General features: G+C 41.1%; 1 protein-coding gene across 2 annotated transcripts; it reads right to left on the bottom strand.

Annotated features, from left to right (window-relative positions):
• Positions 1 to 82: 82 nt before the first annotated feature.
• plcd1b (phospholipase C, delta 1b) lies at positions 83 to 16,357 on the bottom strand. 2 transcript variants are annotated; one of them, XM_076992710.1, is made up of 15 exons: positions 16,105 to 16,356; positions 12,984 to 13,142; positions 12,051 to 12,279; positions 9,356 to 9,485; positions 9,002 to 9,230; positions 8,671 to 8,872; positions 8,348 to 8,492; positions 7,950 to 8,102; positions 6,670 to 6,831; positions 6,382 to 6,541; positions 6,124 to 6,240; positions 4,049 to 4,227; positions 2,613 to 2,745; positions 1,592 to 1,741; positions 83 to 1,357 (listed from the first exon to the last, which is right to left on the bottom strand). In XM_076992710.1, exons 1-15 carry the CDS (start codon positions 16,202 to 16,204, stop codon positions 1,266 to 1,268), a joined length of 2,340 nt encoding a protein of 779 aa, XP_076848825.1. In that variant the 5' UTR covers positions 16,205 to 16,356; the 3' UTR covers positions 83 to 1,265. The 2 variants fall into 2 exon arrangements, with proteins under 2 accessions (XP_076848825.1, XP_076848826.1); XM_076992711.1 differs by lacking the exon at positions 83 to 1,357 and having other exon boundaries at positions 1,592 to 1,709; positions 16,105 to 16,357.
• Positions 16,358 to 17,633: the final 1,276 nt, after the last annotated feature.

Here is a 17,633-nt window from a genome sequence, read left to right as displayed (position 1 = left end):
ATGTAATATTATAAGGAGTTGGACCTTCTTGAAGTCAGCTTTAACCATAATTAATTCACAAAAGGAAATACAAATTCCAGCGTGTAGTTAAATGGGGGATTTATACATTATTATACAGTACAGTGATATGAATATTTTCCTTAGGCAGGTGGAAAAAACATGTGTTTTAAGTTGGAGAAAGAATCACAATGCAGTTTGTTTATTGAAGCACCAAAAATGGCGTTCCCTTAAGATAACTGAGGGAACGGTACTGTGAACTAGACCACACCATCCAGCTTTCAGTGTATCGTTAAAACCTCCAATTTCAGGATTATTAACTTTGGTCTGCATAGGTGGTCTAGTGTGCACTTATGCAGATTAAAAATAAATAAATATTTTCCCCCCTCATTCTCTATAAAAGTACAGTGTTAGGACTGGTTAGGGGTTGACTGTCAGTTATTTACCAACTGCTCAGAACCGGAGCATGGTGTGGTTTCGTGTTGCAAAACCTTCTCAGATGACTGTGTGTGGGTGGAGTTTGTGACTTGATGGCTCTACACAGTTCTGCTGTAGTGGCTGTAATTTCTAATGCACGTCAAGTACTCCAGATGGCAGCACTAGGGAGACACTAGCACTCATCACCAAATGATAACCTCATTTTTGCAGCTTGGGTAGTGTCGTCCCCCCCCGCAATGCCATGATAATTCTACCGGAAATGTCTGGTAATGATTACAAGTGATATAAATGTGGGCTGGCTATAAAATACCATTCTTTGAGAGTCTGGTGTAGAAGTTGGAGCCATAAAAAAATGGGAATGACTTACAGGAAACCGTATATATCTGTATCAGTGGTGGTTTCATTGCTTTTTTTGCACCACTTAACCTTTGATACCCACTGTGTGCATATTTTTGGGAGTAGATGCTTTAAAAATGTCCATATTTATGTAAGTCATGGACTGGTGAAGACATGAGTTTTATATTTATAGTACTGTGTCTTAATTTTCTCTGCCTGCCCCATCTTGTCTCGTCAGAATATTTGAATACATTTTCAGATTCTCATTGTACCCGAGCTGTACACAGTGAGCCATAAGCCTGTTGAATGGGACGTGTGAATGGCACTCAAACACCCCTATTCAGTATTCAGGAACCCCAAGCAAGTCCTCGTTCATATTCTCGTCTGCTTCCTGCGCACCTGAGATGTGTGTTATCGCTCTGCCTCCTGGTAAGCTGGACGGGTTTGAACATCACCGGAACGTCGGCAACGTGGAGTTGGCGTAGACAGCCCAGCTATTCGGCGTCTGTGACCATCGTGTGAACAAAAAGTCCAGCGGACGAGAGAAGGTCTCCGTTCTCGTTGAACAGGGGCACGTGCCTGTAGCCTGTGGGTGAAAACCAATAACACAGTGAGCAATAATGTTCTCTCAAAAACTACAAACTTTACTTAACGAGGAAGTGTGGGGACTTTTTCCTTGAGTTGTGTAATTATTGTGAGACTGAAAGGTCCTGGGAACTCAAATCTCACGAACGTAAGATGTAAATTGTGGATTTAAATAATGTCAGTTGGGACTTTCCTGAGGTTCTTGTGACTTGCACAGAGGCATGTGATCACTGACCGTTCTGTAGGCTTGTGAAGGGTATCGTGCACTGGCCGATGAAATCGTTGCTGGATACGGCGTCGTAGTCCTCCACAACGAAACGCACCAACGCAAGTTCGGGGACGGACAAGTCAAACTGGAAATAATTGTTCCACATGGGGTTGAAACCTTTGCCAAAGAGAGAGTGTGTTATGTCTTCCCCCATAACTGAGCTTTCTACATGAATAAAAATTCTCTTATGTTCCTGTACCAAATTGTGCTAGAGGTAAAAGTTTCAGATTTTATGAACTAGGAAGGCTCGTGGAATTTATGCACTTCTCCACCAAACTGAGATTGTGAAGTCTTGAGGTGCCCAAGTAATTCCAGGAGATCTACCCTGCGAACCTGATCCACTTAAGACCAGTAGTGTTTGTATATCAAGAGGTGGGTTGGATCTTCCAACATAGCAGCCTCCACAACCAATCTGCAGTCTGGCAGTCTTAATGTAGACAAGTGTGAAGTAAGTGTAAGACTGCTAAGCCAGTGTAAGAAATTGTCATCACTAATAGTGGTGCTTGTCCAAGAAGTGGATCATGTTTCAGTTTGCTACATAGGCAGTTTACTCCTGAATAACAAGGAAATAAGTCACATGAAAACATTTGTGATGACACTGCAAATGCTAGTTGCAGTGTTGTGGGAACCACCATATCCTTATTCCCTCAGTGCTTTGAGGTGAAATAAAAACACCGAAAACCCTATTACAGAAGGGAAAAACTTTCACAAAAGAGGTTTTAGAAAGGTACTGTACTTCCCCAGGAAGCTACGGCTCTTTGGTGTTTGAAACGAAGGTCTTCTAGTTTAAACAGGACCTTGTCATGAGCCGAGTTTCTCTTTGAAAACAGTATGTAATATGCAAACATATTTTCCTTTATGTGCCATTATAGGATAAATATGAAGATCGTCATTTCTTCATTAAGCAGTTAACACGCTGTTCTTGACCATCTAATCTCATTTCATTGGCAGGTTCTGTTAAGGTGTTGGTGGCGTTGGGTTTCTTCACCATTGTTCACAATGTAATCCGTCTCTTTCTCCGCCATATCTGCTGGCACCCCATGGATCTGCACACGCACCAGCGGGTCCACGATGGACGATATCTTTGGGTTTACTTTGGGTAGCTGTTGAGCCGAGATCACCTACCAAGCCGAGCACAAAATAATAAATAAAATGTGGCTTTTGTACAGTATTCAACAGGAGTGAGTTCAGCCTTGTGCAAAATCATTTAAATGTCAAATGATTAAAAATTGTATCATCTTATAATAATGGCATTACTACTGAATTGAACAGTAGGGTATTTGCTTTAATGTAAAATTGGAAACGAAGAGTGTAGATTCACTATATTTAACATACAAGCCCCATAGTAGGAACTCTGTGCAGATTTAAATCTTTTTTTTCTCTCATTTGTCCATTATTTATAATAATAATTATTATACAGTCCTCCTTGGCACAGAGAATGCCATTGCTGTACACATTTTTGGAGAGGTGTTTTGCTGTTCTTTAAAAAAAAAAAAAAAAAAGATGGGAGTATCACACTCCCATCTTAGTGTATCGCTGTCAGGTATGACATTCACTATGATGATGGTCCTGGCTAGATGCCCACCAAACATACTGGTCCCCATCATAGCTAAAAAGATTGATCTCAGTATCATCTGACCAAAGAATGTGCTCCCAATATCCATCAAGCTTCTTTTCAGTTCTTCAGCAGTGTTTAATCTTGAAGGTTTGTGCCAAAGAGCTAGCAAAGGCTTTTTCCTTCAGTGGCATCCATATAGGTTGACCTGTGGCAGAAACTCCTATTTCTGTTAATAATACCTGTATCAAGTCTATAGCATGTGCTTGTTTGCTCTTCAGCGCTGGATGGAGAAGGTAGCACGCTGACCGTGGTGTCATCTTGGGAAGATGGAGACTACGACTCTGGTTAAGATCGTATGGTTTTTTCTACACGTCGCTGCTGCAGATTCGACTGATTATTTTTTTGTTGGCAACCAATCTTCCTGTATCTTTTTCCGTCTTTGTGAAATAATTCAGATTATTCCAGTTCTACTGGCAGTTGTTTTCCATGTGGGGCCATGAAGACGTCGTGCTTCATTCCTCATACAGCAGGGAATATAATGTTCCAGATACATAAGGCCCATAGGACCAGAGATAATGAAGGTATGGTTTTCACAGGCCATTTTATGGCCATGTTCATGCAATAAACTATTAATCAAATTGTTTTTATTGAAAGTACTTTCGCTATTGAGCGATGATACAGATTTGAAACTTTTGACATTTAAGTGACCTCGCACAGGGGCATAGTCACTTCTGTTGTACCCTGTAGGACATTTCAGCTGCCAACCAACCATGTCAGATTATTTTGGCTGCATCCAACTTCCTTAAAAAAGCATTGATGAATTATCACCTGAACACTCTCTGCCTGTATGGATGGGCGATGCTCACCATTACGTGAAACTCCGTGTGCTTGAGCCAGGGTCCCCTGGTTAGACCGACGGGGTCAAACGGGGAATCCTGGCGTCTGAGGAAGGGTGGCTTTAGAACGTAGCCACACATGCCGTTCTGGCTAAACAAACCCTGGTTCAGGTCCATCTCCGGACATGGTGTCTGGAAGTTGAGGGCCACTGAATGACAAAGGTAAGAGCATTACTCTTCACACAGTGGTCATTAAGATATCTGTGACCTGAATAAAGCAACTGCTACAAAACTGGCTTGTGCTATATAAAAAAAAGATTTCGGTATCAGTTTTTTATGGGTTGTCACAATGTAGCAGGTTAAATGTTTGCAATGCTAAATAATCATTTAGTAAAATCAAATAAAAAAAAGATTGTAAATTGTATTGTAAATTGTAAAAGATTGTAAAGATTTTTAGTAATATGAGTATTATGATCCAAGCACTCAATCACTTCTTGCACTGTATGTCATATTGACAATTATTTTATCCAGTAATTACTAGTCTTCCAGTCTACAAGAAAGCCTCACCAGTGATGTAGATTCCAGAGATAATTCAATCAAATGGGTGGACCTTTACTTTCTGACACTACACAACGTCTCTAACACGTGTTCCTGGGTCACCCTCTTAACCGTGCTCCCTACGTTGGCCCCCTGTAGTGTCTCGCATTAGATGAAAACAGTGCTCATCTACACAGCCATAACTGGACCAGTTCCCACATAACTGTTCCCACATAGGGAGTTTTTCTTTGCCACTGTCGCCTTTGGCTTGCTCATTAGGGTTCTGGACCCATAGTATTGTTAACCTTGTAAACCCTGTAAAGCTGCTTTGCGACAACTTGAGTTGTTAAAAGTGCTATACAAATAAACTTTGATTGATTGATTGATTGATAACTAAAGAACCAATCAGATCCTCTTCCTTCGTGTTTCCAGTACTGCTCAACTTGACCCAAGACACACAACACAGGCGCCAAGACTCTAGTCTTGTCTAGTCACCAGAGTGCTTGAAACGAACCTGGTGGCCTTTCCCCCCCGACGAAGACCGAAGACATAACCAAACACGTTTACATTCAAGCCAATGATTTGTTCTGTCAGGAATTTGCTATTCATACCACAACACTATAAAATCACAATGCTTCATTAAGTCAAAATCAAGCTGCACGTGCATTCACAACATCTTGTAGCGCTGTAGCAAGTTTGGTTGTTTTGTATGGGTCTGATTCAAGGTTGCCATATTGTTATCGCCGCAGTACACATTTTAGTCATAACGTGTTGTTGGATGCAGAGTATCAATGTAAAAATAAGACCTTTAAAAACTGAATTTGATGCCTGTAACTCATGAACTCTAAGATCATGGCAGTCCAGTGCTTTGGACTGGAATCAGAAAGTGTTGCAAAGTGACAATGTTTTACTAAACCTACACAAATCTGACCTATATAAATTTGATGGATATTCTGAACACACCAGAGGCTTCTCAAACATCTATTTACGGCTATTTGAAGCCCTCCACAAAGTCTGATTCAAAGTAATAGTTGTAGAAATGTAATTCCATACTGTAAGAAGCACATCTACAAACACAAATATCTCTGGTCCATTCCTCTAATGACACACTACCAACCACCCAATAAATTACTTTAGCAATACAATAACAACAAGGCAGTTAGGCGCATAATGCATATTTTCTGTCTGTACAGTTAATTATTTCAGTATGTGTGCTACATTGCTTTGTTTTATTTCTTTTCAAGCACTCAAACCTTTGTCATCATTCCAGCCAACTCCCAGGTGGTGCAGGTATGTTGAGCATAAAGTTTTGGGGTCAAATCAGGACTGGGTTAAAACTAAAATAAGTTATACATTATTCTAGCTTCAAAAAATCTATTTTGTTGCATTTTATTGAAAGAGCAGAGAAGCCCAAGTTGGTGTACATTCATAGGGATTGAATACGGTAGGCACTGTGCTTTGCAGTAGACTCGGCAGGTTGTAATGTGTTCCTGGGATTGCTGCATGCATGTTTACTATAACGTACTAACCTACTTACTTATTTAGATATTTGTTTATTTATTATTTACCAATCTGGCAGCCGGCGTTCCACAGACACACTGGGTTGTAGTTGGAGGAGTCTGTCCTGAATCCCGAAGGGTAGATCCTACAGAGCTTGTCCACATTATGGAGGATGAACTCATTGGCTGTGTTAAATATAACAGTCACAGGTAACTAAGCTGTTCCTCCTTGGTGGTAAAGGCCTTTAAATATGATCTACACAATAAGCAACAAAATTCAACTGACGTGCTGGTGGCCATTTGCCGTAAGCAGCATCTCCAACTTACCAGACTTCTCTGCAAGCTTCATCGCATCTCCTTCTTTGAATGAGGATATTTCATAAAAGGACTGGTTGTTTCGTGCGTGTTCAAATCCATGGAATTTAACACTTCTGCAGTAGATGACAAGGTCAGAGAGCTCTTTGGCTAGATTCAGCATCTTTGATTTCTGAAATGATAAAGGAATAATTACTGATATCGACGACAGTCGAGTTAGAGGAACCAAAGTAAAGTTCACACGCATCCATGCAATAGACCGAAGGAGTTCACTGGTGTTGCGGGATCTCAGTGTAACACCTCTATGTTAGATGAACTCCTCTGGGTATCTTCCTCCTCGTCATCGTCGCGGCTGTCTTCTTCTTCCGTCACGACTTCTTCCTCCTCCGTTTCCTCATCCAAGAACAAGGCCTCCAGCCTATTCAGTCGTTTCCCTTTCACCAAAAAACGGCCCTTCAGCTCCTGAGGGACACAGTGTTGACACGTGTAGTTGTCATTTCACCCCGCTAGTGAAGTGGCTATCCATTCGTTCACACCCACCTCCTGAAGATCTATCATACTGCCGGGTTTGCCACCACATTAAGTATCTCTGAAGACAGTATAGCTTCAGCAGGGAGGTAGACCTCCAGGAGCATATTGGTGACCACAGCTTTGAAAGAAAATGTCCTCTGGCTAAGAGAAAATGAAGAAACTTACCAGAAAGAAGCTTGGGAGACCTATTTAACATTATACAAAAGGGAACATGCAAACAGGTCACCCAAGCTTTCACTGCGTGTTTGTGAGGCTAGCATTTTTTTTTGTGAACTGTACCTTAAAAAATGAAAGCAGTGAAGTTTTAGACATACATGTGACCCAAAGAGGATCAGTAGTGAACTCCATTGCTAAAGTAGACCCAGAACCAACACCACACCTTGACTGAGGTGAATAGACGTGCATAATAGGTAAGCTACAATTACCCCAAGCAATAAAAACAACTCCTCAGTCATTACGGCTGATGTGTCAATGCGTCATCCCAGAAAGCGCTAAGAAAGACCGTAACGAAATGCTGTCATGTGTACGCCACCATCCCTAAATAATTCAGATTTTTCAGAATACTCGGGTGGATAATGTAGTAGTTGTAGGAGGTAGCTGAGAATCAAAGAGTGAGATATGACACAACACAGAAGTGCAGCCATAATCCATCTTGTTAGATAATGGAACTGACCAATTAGATCTATAACATCGTAATATAAATTAATATTTTACTCTTGATTGCTGTATTTAAGTCTGGTATAGTGTACAGTTATTACACCATTTGGCCACCGCAGTCTCTGACTGAATGTCAAGGTTTTAGGTTAAACGGTCATCCTGCATCTATTCAGGAAACAGAGGTGGTTTAGCAGCTATTTGATTGTCTCATTGGTTCTTTCAAAGTTACCCAGGAAACGGTAATGCGCCCTTTTAGATCGCAGCCAATCTTATGAAGAGAGGATTCTGCTGCCACCAATCAGAATGAAGTGATTTGTAAAACGCAACATGATGTTAGCCATGGTTGGCTAAAGTGCTCCTGAAGACACCTTGAGCTTTGAGCTGTGACTCACCTCTGGAGAGGGCAACTCCGTGGGCATGTCGTCCCTCAGGGGTTTAGTTATCAGGGCATTCCCCAGAATGGTGACCATGTGCTGAGCTATCAACCTCTGCTGATCCACACTGCAGTGGGTCTCCAAGGACAGGATAACTGGATAATCTGAAGTCTGAGAGAAAGTGTGGGAAGGGCGTTACATGCATGCTGACTAATGCGAAACTCGCTGTTGAACATAAAACCACCGTGACCGTGTCATAGTGGTCATTGACATCAACATCTCTGAATGACTTGAACCATTAGCATGGTCATGGCAATGTTCTACAAGCACTGTAAACTGTCAAATATCCCACACATAAACTCATATTTTTCTATCCATTTTGGATAAATGCACAAAAATAGGAAATGAAAGCAAACCTTGAAGGCATACTCCTTGATGGCTTTGATGGTATCTTTGAAGAGGATCTTGGAGGTGAGGGTGTAGCCATGGTAGATAACTGGCTCCCCGTCCGAACCATCCCAGATATCCAGCTCCACGCAACGACAGCTTTTCATTAAGGCTCTGTCAGGAGGTTATTACAGCTGTAAGTTAGGTGTAATAAACATTGACTACAGGCCAACAAAGGGACTTTATTCAGGAGCCTTTTGGGGCATAAATATTGTTTATCTTGAGGATTCTGGCCTGTTCGTTGTTCTAGCGTGTTTCCTGTGTTTGTCTGTGAACGTTATGTCCCACACACCGTATGTAGGCTTCGGTACTGCTAGGGCCTTTGATCTGGTCCTCCAGTAGGTAGGTGTTGTGTGAGGAGGAGATGAAGTAGTGGCTCAGTGGCTGGTTCATGTCCTGGTACACGCTCTTGTGAGCTGGCTTCATTACCAGACCCTCGGGCTGTTGTAGGTACCGTAGGAACCCGTCCTTTGTCATAAGCTGCTTCGATTTGGCTTTGGGGGCAAAAGAAACATGCGTATGTGTGTGTGAAACTGCACGGCCTCGTCACAGATGAACGTTACACAATGAACGTAAAAACTCAGAGGATTCAAGAGTTGATGGACTCAGCGTGAAGAGTGTACCTGCATCGTCTAGTTCATATTTCTCGATGAGCTGGATGGCATAAGCCAGGTCCACCTGTTCCTTCTGCTCTTTCAACAAGAACTCCAGCAGGTTTGCGGCACTCATGAGTCCACTGGTCTTGGCATACTCTTCATAGATCACATCAATCTCTTCCCTCTGGGTCAGAATCTCATAAAAATGCTTAATTTCCTGTAACTCCAGAAAACCACGATGGGACTCATCACATACCTGTAGAAGGAGAGAGAGAGAGAGGCGGCTTCAACCACAAAAAGTGACTGTGAATTGTGCATATTGAGTTACTGATAGCCAATAGGGTCATTTCATTTTTAATTAGTTTGTGATAAAGCTATCACCTCAAACAGCAGCTTGACGTAGTTGTCGTCCACCTCTATGTTGATGTTCTTCAGGAAGGTCTTTAGCTCCTCCTGGCTCATCTTGTTGTCGCCGTTTATGTCCGCTTTGCGCAAACAGTTGAAGATCCAACTAAAGGTCTAATGTAAGGGCAGAACCTCCATAAACACGCCACATACCCCCACGTACAACAAACCACGTACAACATGCCACATACAACACGCCACGTACAACAAACCACGTACAACACGCCACATATAACAGACCACATATAACACGCCATGTACAACATGCCATGTACAAGAGGCCATGTACAATACGCCACGTGCAAAACACGCCACGTGCAATACGACACATGCAACAGGCCACGTACAACAGACAACGTACAACATGCCACGTACAACATGCCATGTACAACACGGCACGTACGAGAGACCATGTACAACACGGCATGTACAACGAGCCACGTGCAACACGCCACGTGCAACATGCCGCATGCAACAGGCCACGTACAACACGCCACGTACAACACGCCATGTACAAGAGACCATGTACAACACGCCACGTGCAACAGGCCACGTACAACAGGCCACGTACCACAGGCCCATGTACCACAGGCTACGTACCACAGGCCACGTGCAACAGGTCACGTGCAACACGCCACCTGCAACACGTCACGTATAACCAGTGGTGGACAGTAACTAAGTAAATGTAATTAGTTACTGTACTTAAGTAACATTTCCATGTATCTGTACTTTACTCAAGTACTTTTATTTGGTAAGACTTTATACTTTTACTTCACTACATTTCAAAGCGAAAATTTGTACTTTTCACTTTGTTACATTTACAGAAACATCTCGTTCCTTTTTCATTTTTAAATCAACGTTTAATAAAATACCGAAAGGTAAAAGTGTACCATGTCACAGACTATAACCAATCAGCGCTCAGTAAGAGATTAAGATTTGTACGCTAAATGGCTGAGTATCTGACATGGCTGCAACAGATGTCTTCCCCCAACACCCCTGGCCTTATTTAGCCGAAGTGTTTGTATTCCTCGAAAAGAAGAATTATTCGTATTCCTCCTCTGCATTCCGAAGAACACATCGCTGTCATCATTTATGAACTCGCTGTCAAACTTGAAAAAACACATCGAAGTAAGTTCACCATTAGATTAGTAGGTTTATATACCCCGGTTAATTATATCACATTGAAGTACACTACATTTAACAGATGCTTTTATCCAAAGCAGTGTGCTAGTACCCGAATTGCAATCTGTGGAGATGCTAAGCGCCAGTTTAACACAGGAGACTCCCACATCAAACGTTAAAGCCGGGGACACATACACGCGAATTTGGCCAAGCGAAGCGAACTTCGCAATTTATTCCTATGAGGGAGGCGAAGGCAAGTAAATATGAGCGAAGCAAAATTATTAAAATTATTAAAATTATTATCAGGGTTGGGGGGCGGGGCGGCGGCATGTGTGTAAAATGTTGGCGGGGGGTGGGGGTGGGGGTGGCGGCGAGTGTAAATTGTTGGACACAAATTAAGTATTATGTCACGATCGATCGCCAGTGGTTGGCGCCACAGTGAACTAGTAACTCATTGAATCATAGATGTAGATCAGATGTAAATAAACTAGATTTTTTTTCAGTGTGAGAAATCGAATGTATGTGAAGTGTAGTGCGAGTGAAAACGGTCTCTGGTAAAGACAGTCAATGCGTGTGTCTCACGCTCATTGCGTGAGAGTTGGCAACTCTGATTATTATTATATTAATTATTTGGCCAAGTTTAATATTATGAGTTCAGTAGCTTCTAGCTTCCCTGTCCCGCCATGTGGTGGACAACATAGAACCTCAGAAAAAGTCCCCCAAGCTAGGACTGAAGTGGCCGGTTCGAAATAACTGTTTGGTGGTGAATTATGTTTTCATATTAAACGGTTTGTCCACTTGTCTACCTTTCTAGTGTGAATTATTAATATGGATAAAGTTTGGAGATGAATGTTGTGAGGATAATATAGGCTAGTTTTGTGTATTTTGTGTTTGCTAGGCAAATGTAAGGCACTGTTTCCTGTTCACTTTTTGATCGAGTAGGCCTAGGGGTTTTGATGTGACGCTAAGAAAAAAAAGGTTTTTACTTTTACTTTTAATACTTAAGTATTTTTGAAGGCAGATACTTTTGTACTTCTACTCAAGTAAAAAATTGAGGTGAATACTTTTACTTTTACTTGAGTAATATTCAATGCAAGGTAACTGTATTTTTACTCAAGTACATAATTGCTGTACTTCGTCCACCACTGCGTATAACATGCTACATACCACAGACCATGTTCAACAGACCACATGCAACACGCCACATGCAACACGCCATGTACAACAGACCATGTACAACAAACCATGTACAACATTCTGGCCTTTTAAGTATTGGTAGTGTTAAGGTTGGTAATATGTAGATATTGTTTGCAATAATGATGCTACGTATGTGTAATAAGTCTGTATTATCTGTATTGGGCAGCCCAGTTGTACAATTTATATTATGATGTGAAGCTTTCAAAACAGTGGGATTTTCATGTTTAGACCGCATTAAAGGGTCTTAGATGGGTTATCATGACATGATAGCTAGAGTGGCCTAATAATACCAGCATACTTCACGTTTAAAGTAAATGACATTCTATGAAACCCATGGCAACGTTGAGGATACTGTTCAGTTTTCTGACGCTGGCTGAGGCTCTTCAGGTTGGTGATGACCTTCTGCAGGCCGGAGACCCAGTGTCTGGCTTCCTCTTCGGAGGCGGCGACCAGGTCCAGGTTTTTACGGCGGCCTTTGAACAGGATTGAAAAGGCCCTCATCTCCAACGCCTCTTCCGTGTACTTCCTAAGACCCTCCGTCTGACGGCCGGGCCGCACGCACTCTATGTCCTCGACGGAGACTGTGGAGCGCAAGAAACACACGGCATCCTTCTGGATCTGTGCGAGATCATGGTCGGGACCAAACGGGCCAGAAGACCTTCAAGAGCCGAGTATGTAAGGGAGCAGTCCCAGAACCGATTACTCTACTCACTGGACTTGCAGAAACAGTTGGTGATACTGTAGCACTTGTAGACATGACAACTGAACTTTGATCCAATCTAATACGGCAATTTCTAACAGCATATGTACACAGCTGTTTGCTCTCTGTACATAGGCTGAGATTTTTTGAATGGCTCTAACACCTCACCCAGGTAAAAGCAATAAAAGTCTTACTTAAATTACTTAGATTATGTTACTTAAATATAGTACTTAAGTACTATATATATATATATATATATATATATATATATATATATATATATATATATATATATATATATATATATATATATATTAGTGCTGTCAATTCCAGGTGCCGCGATTAAAAGTCCTCACCACTTAAACCTCATAAAAGGTAAGGACATGACAGAATCAGACGGAATCAGACGGAATCAGACAGAGTCAGACGTGAACTTTTGCAACTCAAACATGTTTGCAATGACAGGAAACAGGACTTGGGCCGTTTCCTGTCACAGACACGCCCAGAACAGGAGGGACAGACCAGCACTCCCACCGCACACAGGCAAAGAATCCTCAACAAAACACACACGGGGGACGGGCTCACATGTCTGTCGAGGACGCAGGGCCTTATTGGTCTCGTGCCACATGGTCTTGCAGTCCTCTTGTAGTTTGTAAAAGCGTGTCTTCTTCCAGGAGCCAGAGCGAACCTTCAGAAGATCTGCGCCACTCAGGAGAAACTGCAAATCCACATCTCCTTCCATACCTCAGGGAGGAACAGAAGACGATCATCTTTATTTATAGAGCATTGTTGTAGTTTCAAAAGTTTATGTTGACAAGTTAATAAAGCACAATACTAAATAAACAAAGATATGATAAACTAACTGCAAGCTCACCCAAAATCAAACTATTAAAACCAAGGGTGCATAATATTCTCTGGAACCCAATTCCAGATTTATATTTATATAAGAAATTTATTAAATTAATTGATCTTTCACCCGCTACAACTGCAAATTATCCTAAACATTGGCCGCGAAATAGGAAACCAATGCAAACTGAATAAGACCAAATGTACGTATTCTGACATTTTTCTGATGTAAGGATGCAGGCTCTCACATTTTGAATAAGCTGACCTAACAGAGGTGGATAATTTAATTAACAGTTTGTTTTCTTAACAAAGACAGTGGGACAAACAGATGTTAACATGCTGTATGAACTAATGAAGGAATCTTTCAAGGAATCTAAGGTCGCTTTACAATTAACGTACATATTTTCCAGTCAGTCACATGCCGGTGAGAAGCGGCAGCCAATCATATATGGCGTACTCTCAACTGGAAGACTCATCCCCCTTGAGGATTGAATCGCACGCAAGGAGAGAGGACAATACCCAGGACAGAGCACCATCCACCACAGGGCATGCACACACGCAGTCATTCACACACACACACACACACTCACGTTATTAGGTTAGGTATCACGCTGACACACACAATCATTCACGCTCACAACGACAATTTGGTGACCAAAATTGCTAGTCAGATGTGCTAACCACCAAGCCGCTGTGTTGCCCGACATGGCTCTAGTAAGTTAACGTGGAAGGTATCAAAGCACGTTACACTTTCTCAGAACACATGTAGCACACATCCTTTTTTTTATCCATTTGGTCATAATGTGCCATTTTAGAAATGTTACTTTCATAACTCAAATGATGAACCATCACAGACTGAAGTCTTTAATATTGATTTGAATATATAGTACGCCATCATCCTAAATCGTGGAGATACATGGCACGCCAATACTTTAGATTCTAAAAATTAAGAAACACAAACAAATTCATAATGTTCTGTCAAATATGATCCAAGCCAGGCAAGAACGTGCCATTCTAAACATTTAACATAAGAAGAAAATAAATAAAGTGTTAATATAATAATCGATAGCAAGACAGTTCAATAGACCTAATAGTTTGAATAATGTCAGTTGGTACATCAAAGTGGCAACACCCCATCACTCCAGGAAGTGTTTCCCACTCCAGTCCAAACACTCTACGTTTTTTCACATCAGTTTCCAGTACATCTCAATCAGGTATTCAGGATACAGGTTTGGTTCAGGTGTGTTAGGAGATGTAAAAGAGCAAAGTGATTATTCAGAGTGCCAGGAAAAGCAGTGCCTATTTAAAACAATATCTTCAAATGGTTTCAAAGCCCCAGGGAGTTATTAATATCACTTTGGAATGAATGTTGATTTTACAGGCACAGAGAATGCACAGCATGAATAATTGGTGACTTTTCACTCTGTAAATATGGGTGTACAGTGGACAGTCCTAATCTTGGGGAAAGCTTGTGTGAGCTTTACCAAGGGTGAGGTTTGCTTAGTCCTGCGTGTGCCTTGCTTGTGCCAGTCCTGTGCTCGTTTGAACACGCTTCAGGTAGGAACATCCTAAATAAGACTAGCAAACTAGCAAAAACTAGTGTTCTCGGACAGGTCTCAAAATCAGCATGGGTAACTCCGTAGGTAAAGAGTCAGGCAGTCCTGCTTTTGCTCGTACTGTACACTGTGTGTTCTGGTTGAGCAGGAGAGCAGGCTGAATCCTGGACAGAGGCGTGTCAGTTCTGCTCATTAGAATATTTGGATCGTGCCCTCACAGTTCTTAGTCTGATTAGTGAATTCAACTGGTGTTTGAGCAGAACATATTGACTTTGCTATATGTTTAACACTCATGTTTAGAATCATACAACTATGTTTTGAACTAGGTTTCCTGGGCCTTTAATCCATATGTGTTGCATTAAGAAAGCTAGATTTAGTCTGTGAATAAATCATGTTCAAACATAGTCTGGAGTAAGAGATCTTATGCTCCTTAACCCTGATTCACATTAAAAATGCTAACTAAACACAGGTACATCCAAGTCATTACACAGCTCATTACACATGGACGGTAGCCCCGCCCATACCTGATGGTTTACGATCTCTAAACTCACTCTTGACTAACAGGTCGTTCTAACGTTCTGAAGACGTTCTAACGTTCTAACCATGACGTCCTAACGTTCTGAAGACGTTCTAACGTTCTAACGGTGACGTTCTACCGACGTTGTACCGGATTCGCATTCGCATGACTGCTTGAGGCGTTCCACTAACAGCATTAGTGTGAAGAGTGGAGAAATTAAAGCCTACTATGAGAATTTAAAGGCTTCTCTATGTAAAAGTCTATAATTCGAACTAATTTCTTCTCAAATAAGCATGTCGTTGCATCCCGCTAATCATCTTAGGAGCTCTTTCGTTTCATACTGACCATGGATCGTGTTACAATGCAATAACCATGCAAAACGTCATGTTTTAAAAACTTCACTCTAGCCATCTGACACCATAAGAAAAAAATTCATAATTTACAAATGCTTAATTAATATGTTGACTCAAACTGCATTTTCATATAAACATTATAGAGCACCGCGATGCTTGTTGTGGTCTAGAACGAGAAAACGGAAGTATGTGTTGTGTTGCTTTAAGGTGTGTGAGTGGGCAGGTGTTGCTATGCAAGTGCAAATATGTCACTTTATGGAAATTATGTGATTAATAGCTGTCGTAAAGTCGTAAACTCGGAACAGAACCGATTAAAGCGATTAATGAAAACATAACCTACAGCTAACTGTTGAAGAACATCGCGGCACACACAATAACGCGCGCGCCGGTAACGTCTCCTATGACAGCGCTCGAGCCTTAAACACTCATCTTACCCAGGAGCCTCAAGTTGAAATTTGTAACATGCTTGCTTCGCATATTACGGAGTAATTCCTCAGACTCTGTCCTTTCCAGCTGCCCTTGTATGCAGTGCATCTTGGCACTTTCCTCAGCAGGAACATACAAAACTCGATGGTGTGCGTGCTGTATGACTAAAGGAAGTTGGTGCTCGGATCTGTCCTGGGGCGTGTAACATCCAAAGTTCACTGCTTGAATGACACTACGAGCACGTATGTCCCACGCGTGGACGCTGCATCATGCGCGTGCCTGGACTGTACTGAGACCAGGGACACTTGTGGTTGAGCGTTGATCTGTAGATTACAGGAACGTCGACAATTTCCAAATGTTTTGCATAGAATATTCATTCAAAGCTGAAAACGAGGAGACGATGTAAACTTGTTTGGATATCATGTATGTAAACTACATGTATGTAAACTACATGTATGTAAACTACTAATTATGTGGTCTTACTGTCTAGCTGTTTTATGTGAGGAAGGACAAGTGACTAGTGAGAATGTCGTTATGGCAGGACCGTCTGTCTTCAAGGAGCAAACAGTCCGTCATGATCACTTGGGAGGCAACATGTCTATAAAAGTGACATTCAATCACATATCTTAAACAAAACTTTTTTGTCGTGCAATTTAGTAACACACAGCATAATGTTGTTGTTATTGTATTGATAACTGTTACTATTATTTAACAGTTATCAACTATAATTATAAATATAATATAATTATTTCTGAAAATAAATATATTGTAAAATAAAGTCTTGAACTGAAAAAAAATGTAATTGCCTGTGCACATTAATGATTAATGTTTGCGTTCTAAGCAAACTGAATGGCCTTTTTTTCTGAACACCCATCCTAGATGATCCAATTTGTGATATGGTCGTCACAAATATTTTATTTAATGCAACAGTACCATGATTATTCACATGGGAAATTTAACATACAAAAATATCTGTAGGCTATCAGTTCATTATTTTATACAATGGTAATAAGAAAACTTTTTTATTTTCATTTTATGTAGCCAGACAACGACTGAATAGCGAACCCGATCTTTGGACTTTTTATTTAAAAAATATTTTATGTCTCTTTGGACTTAAAGCGAACGAACGTCCACCAGGTAGGTCTGAACGGTGCAGTGTAATATCTGTAAAGTTTGTGGATTCGAGGTTGACATTAGATGCGCTAACGCCATCTAGTGTCAAAATAATGCGTAGAAATGTTTGCCCAAAACACTGCCTGGAAAGATAAACTGACTCATAACGGTAGGAAGCAAAACTTTTAAAACTACTGGTAGCATGTTTGATGCGATTCTTTGTCTTTGGATGGCTCGGTCGTTGAGAAAACATAGATGTCATCAGACTTAGTAATGATAAATAAAGATTTAATTACACGCATATTCAGAATTGTTTGTTTAAGACGTTGTTTGCACAAGTGCTAATAGGCTTACAAACTCTCATTGCTGACAACCAAGACAAACTACTATGATTTTGTTTACATCAAAAATAGACGTATTTTAA

Source organism: Brachyhypopomus gauderio, unplaced genomic scaffold (genome assembly GCF_052324685.1).
Source record: "Brachyhypopomus gauderio isolate BG-103 unplaced genomic scaffold, BGAUD_0.2 sc96, whole genome shotgun sequence".
Classification (NCBI taxonomy): Eukaryota; Metazoa; Chordata; class Actinopteri; order Gymnotiformes; family Hypopomidae; genus Brachyhypopomus; species Brachyhypopomus gauderio.
Note: the sequence above shows the minus strand (reverse complement) of the source record. Positions and strands in the feature narration are given on the sequence as shown.

What these genes read in the sequence shown, in the direction of transcription:
- plcd1b (XM_076992710.1), bottom strand. Translation starts at nt 16,204, where the DNA reads ATGCACTGCATACAAGGGCAGCTGGAAAGGACAGAGTCTGAGGAATTA. An exon ending in ACGTCAAGCTGCTGTTTGAG is followed by an intron (nt 9,231 to 9,355) that starts GTGATAGCTTTA and finishes CTCCTTCTACAG; the next exon opens with GTATGTGATGAGTCCCATCG. An exon ending in GGAGTTCATCTAACATAGAG is followed by an intron (nt 6,542 to 6,669) that starts GTGTTACACTGA and finishes TTATCATTTCAG; the next exon opens with AAATCAAAGATGCTGAATCT.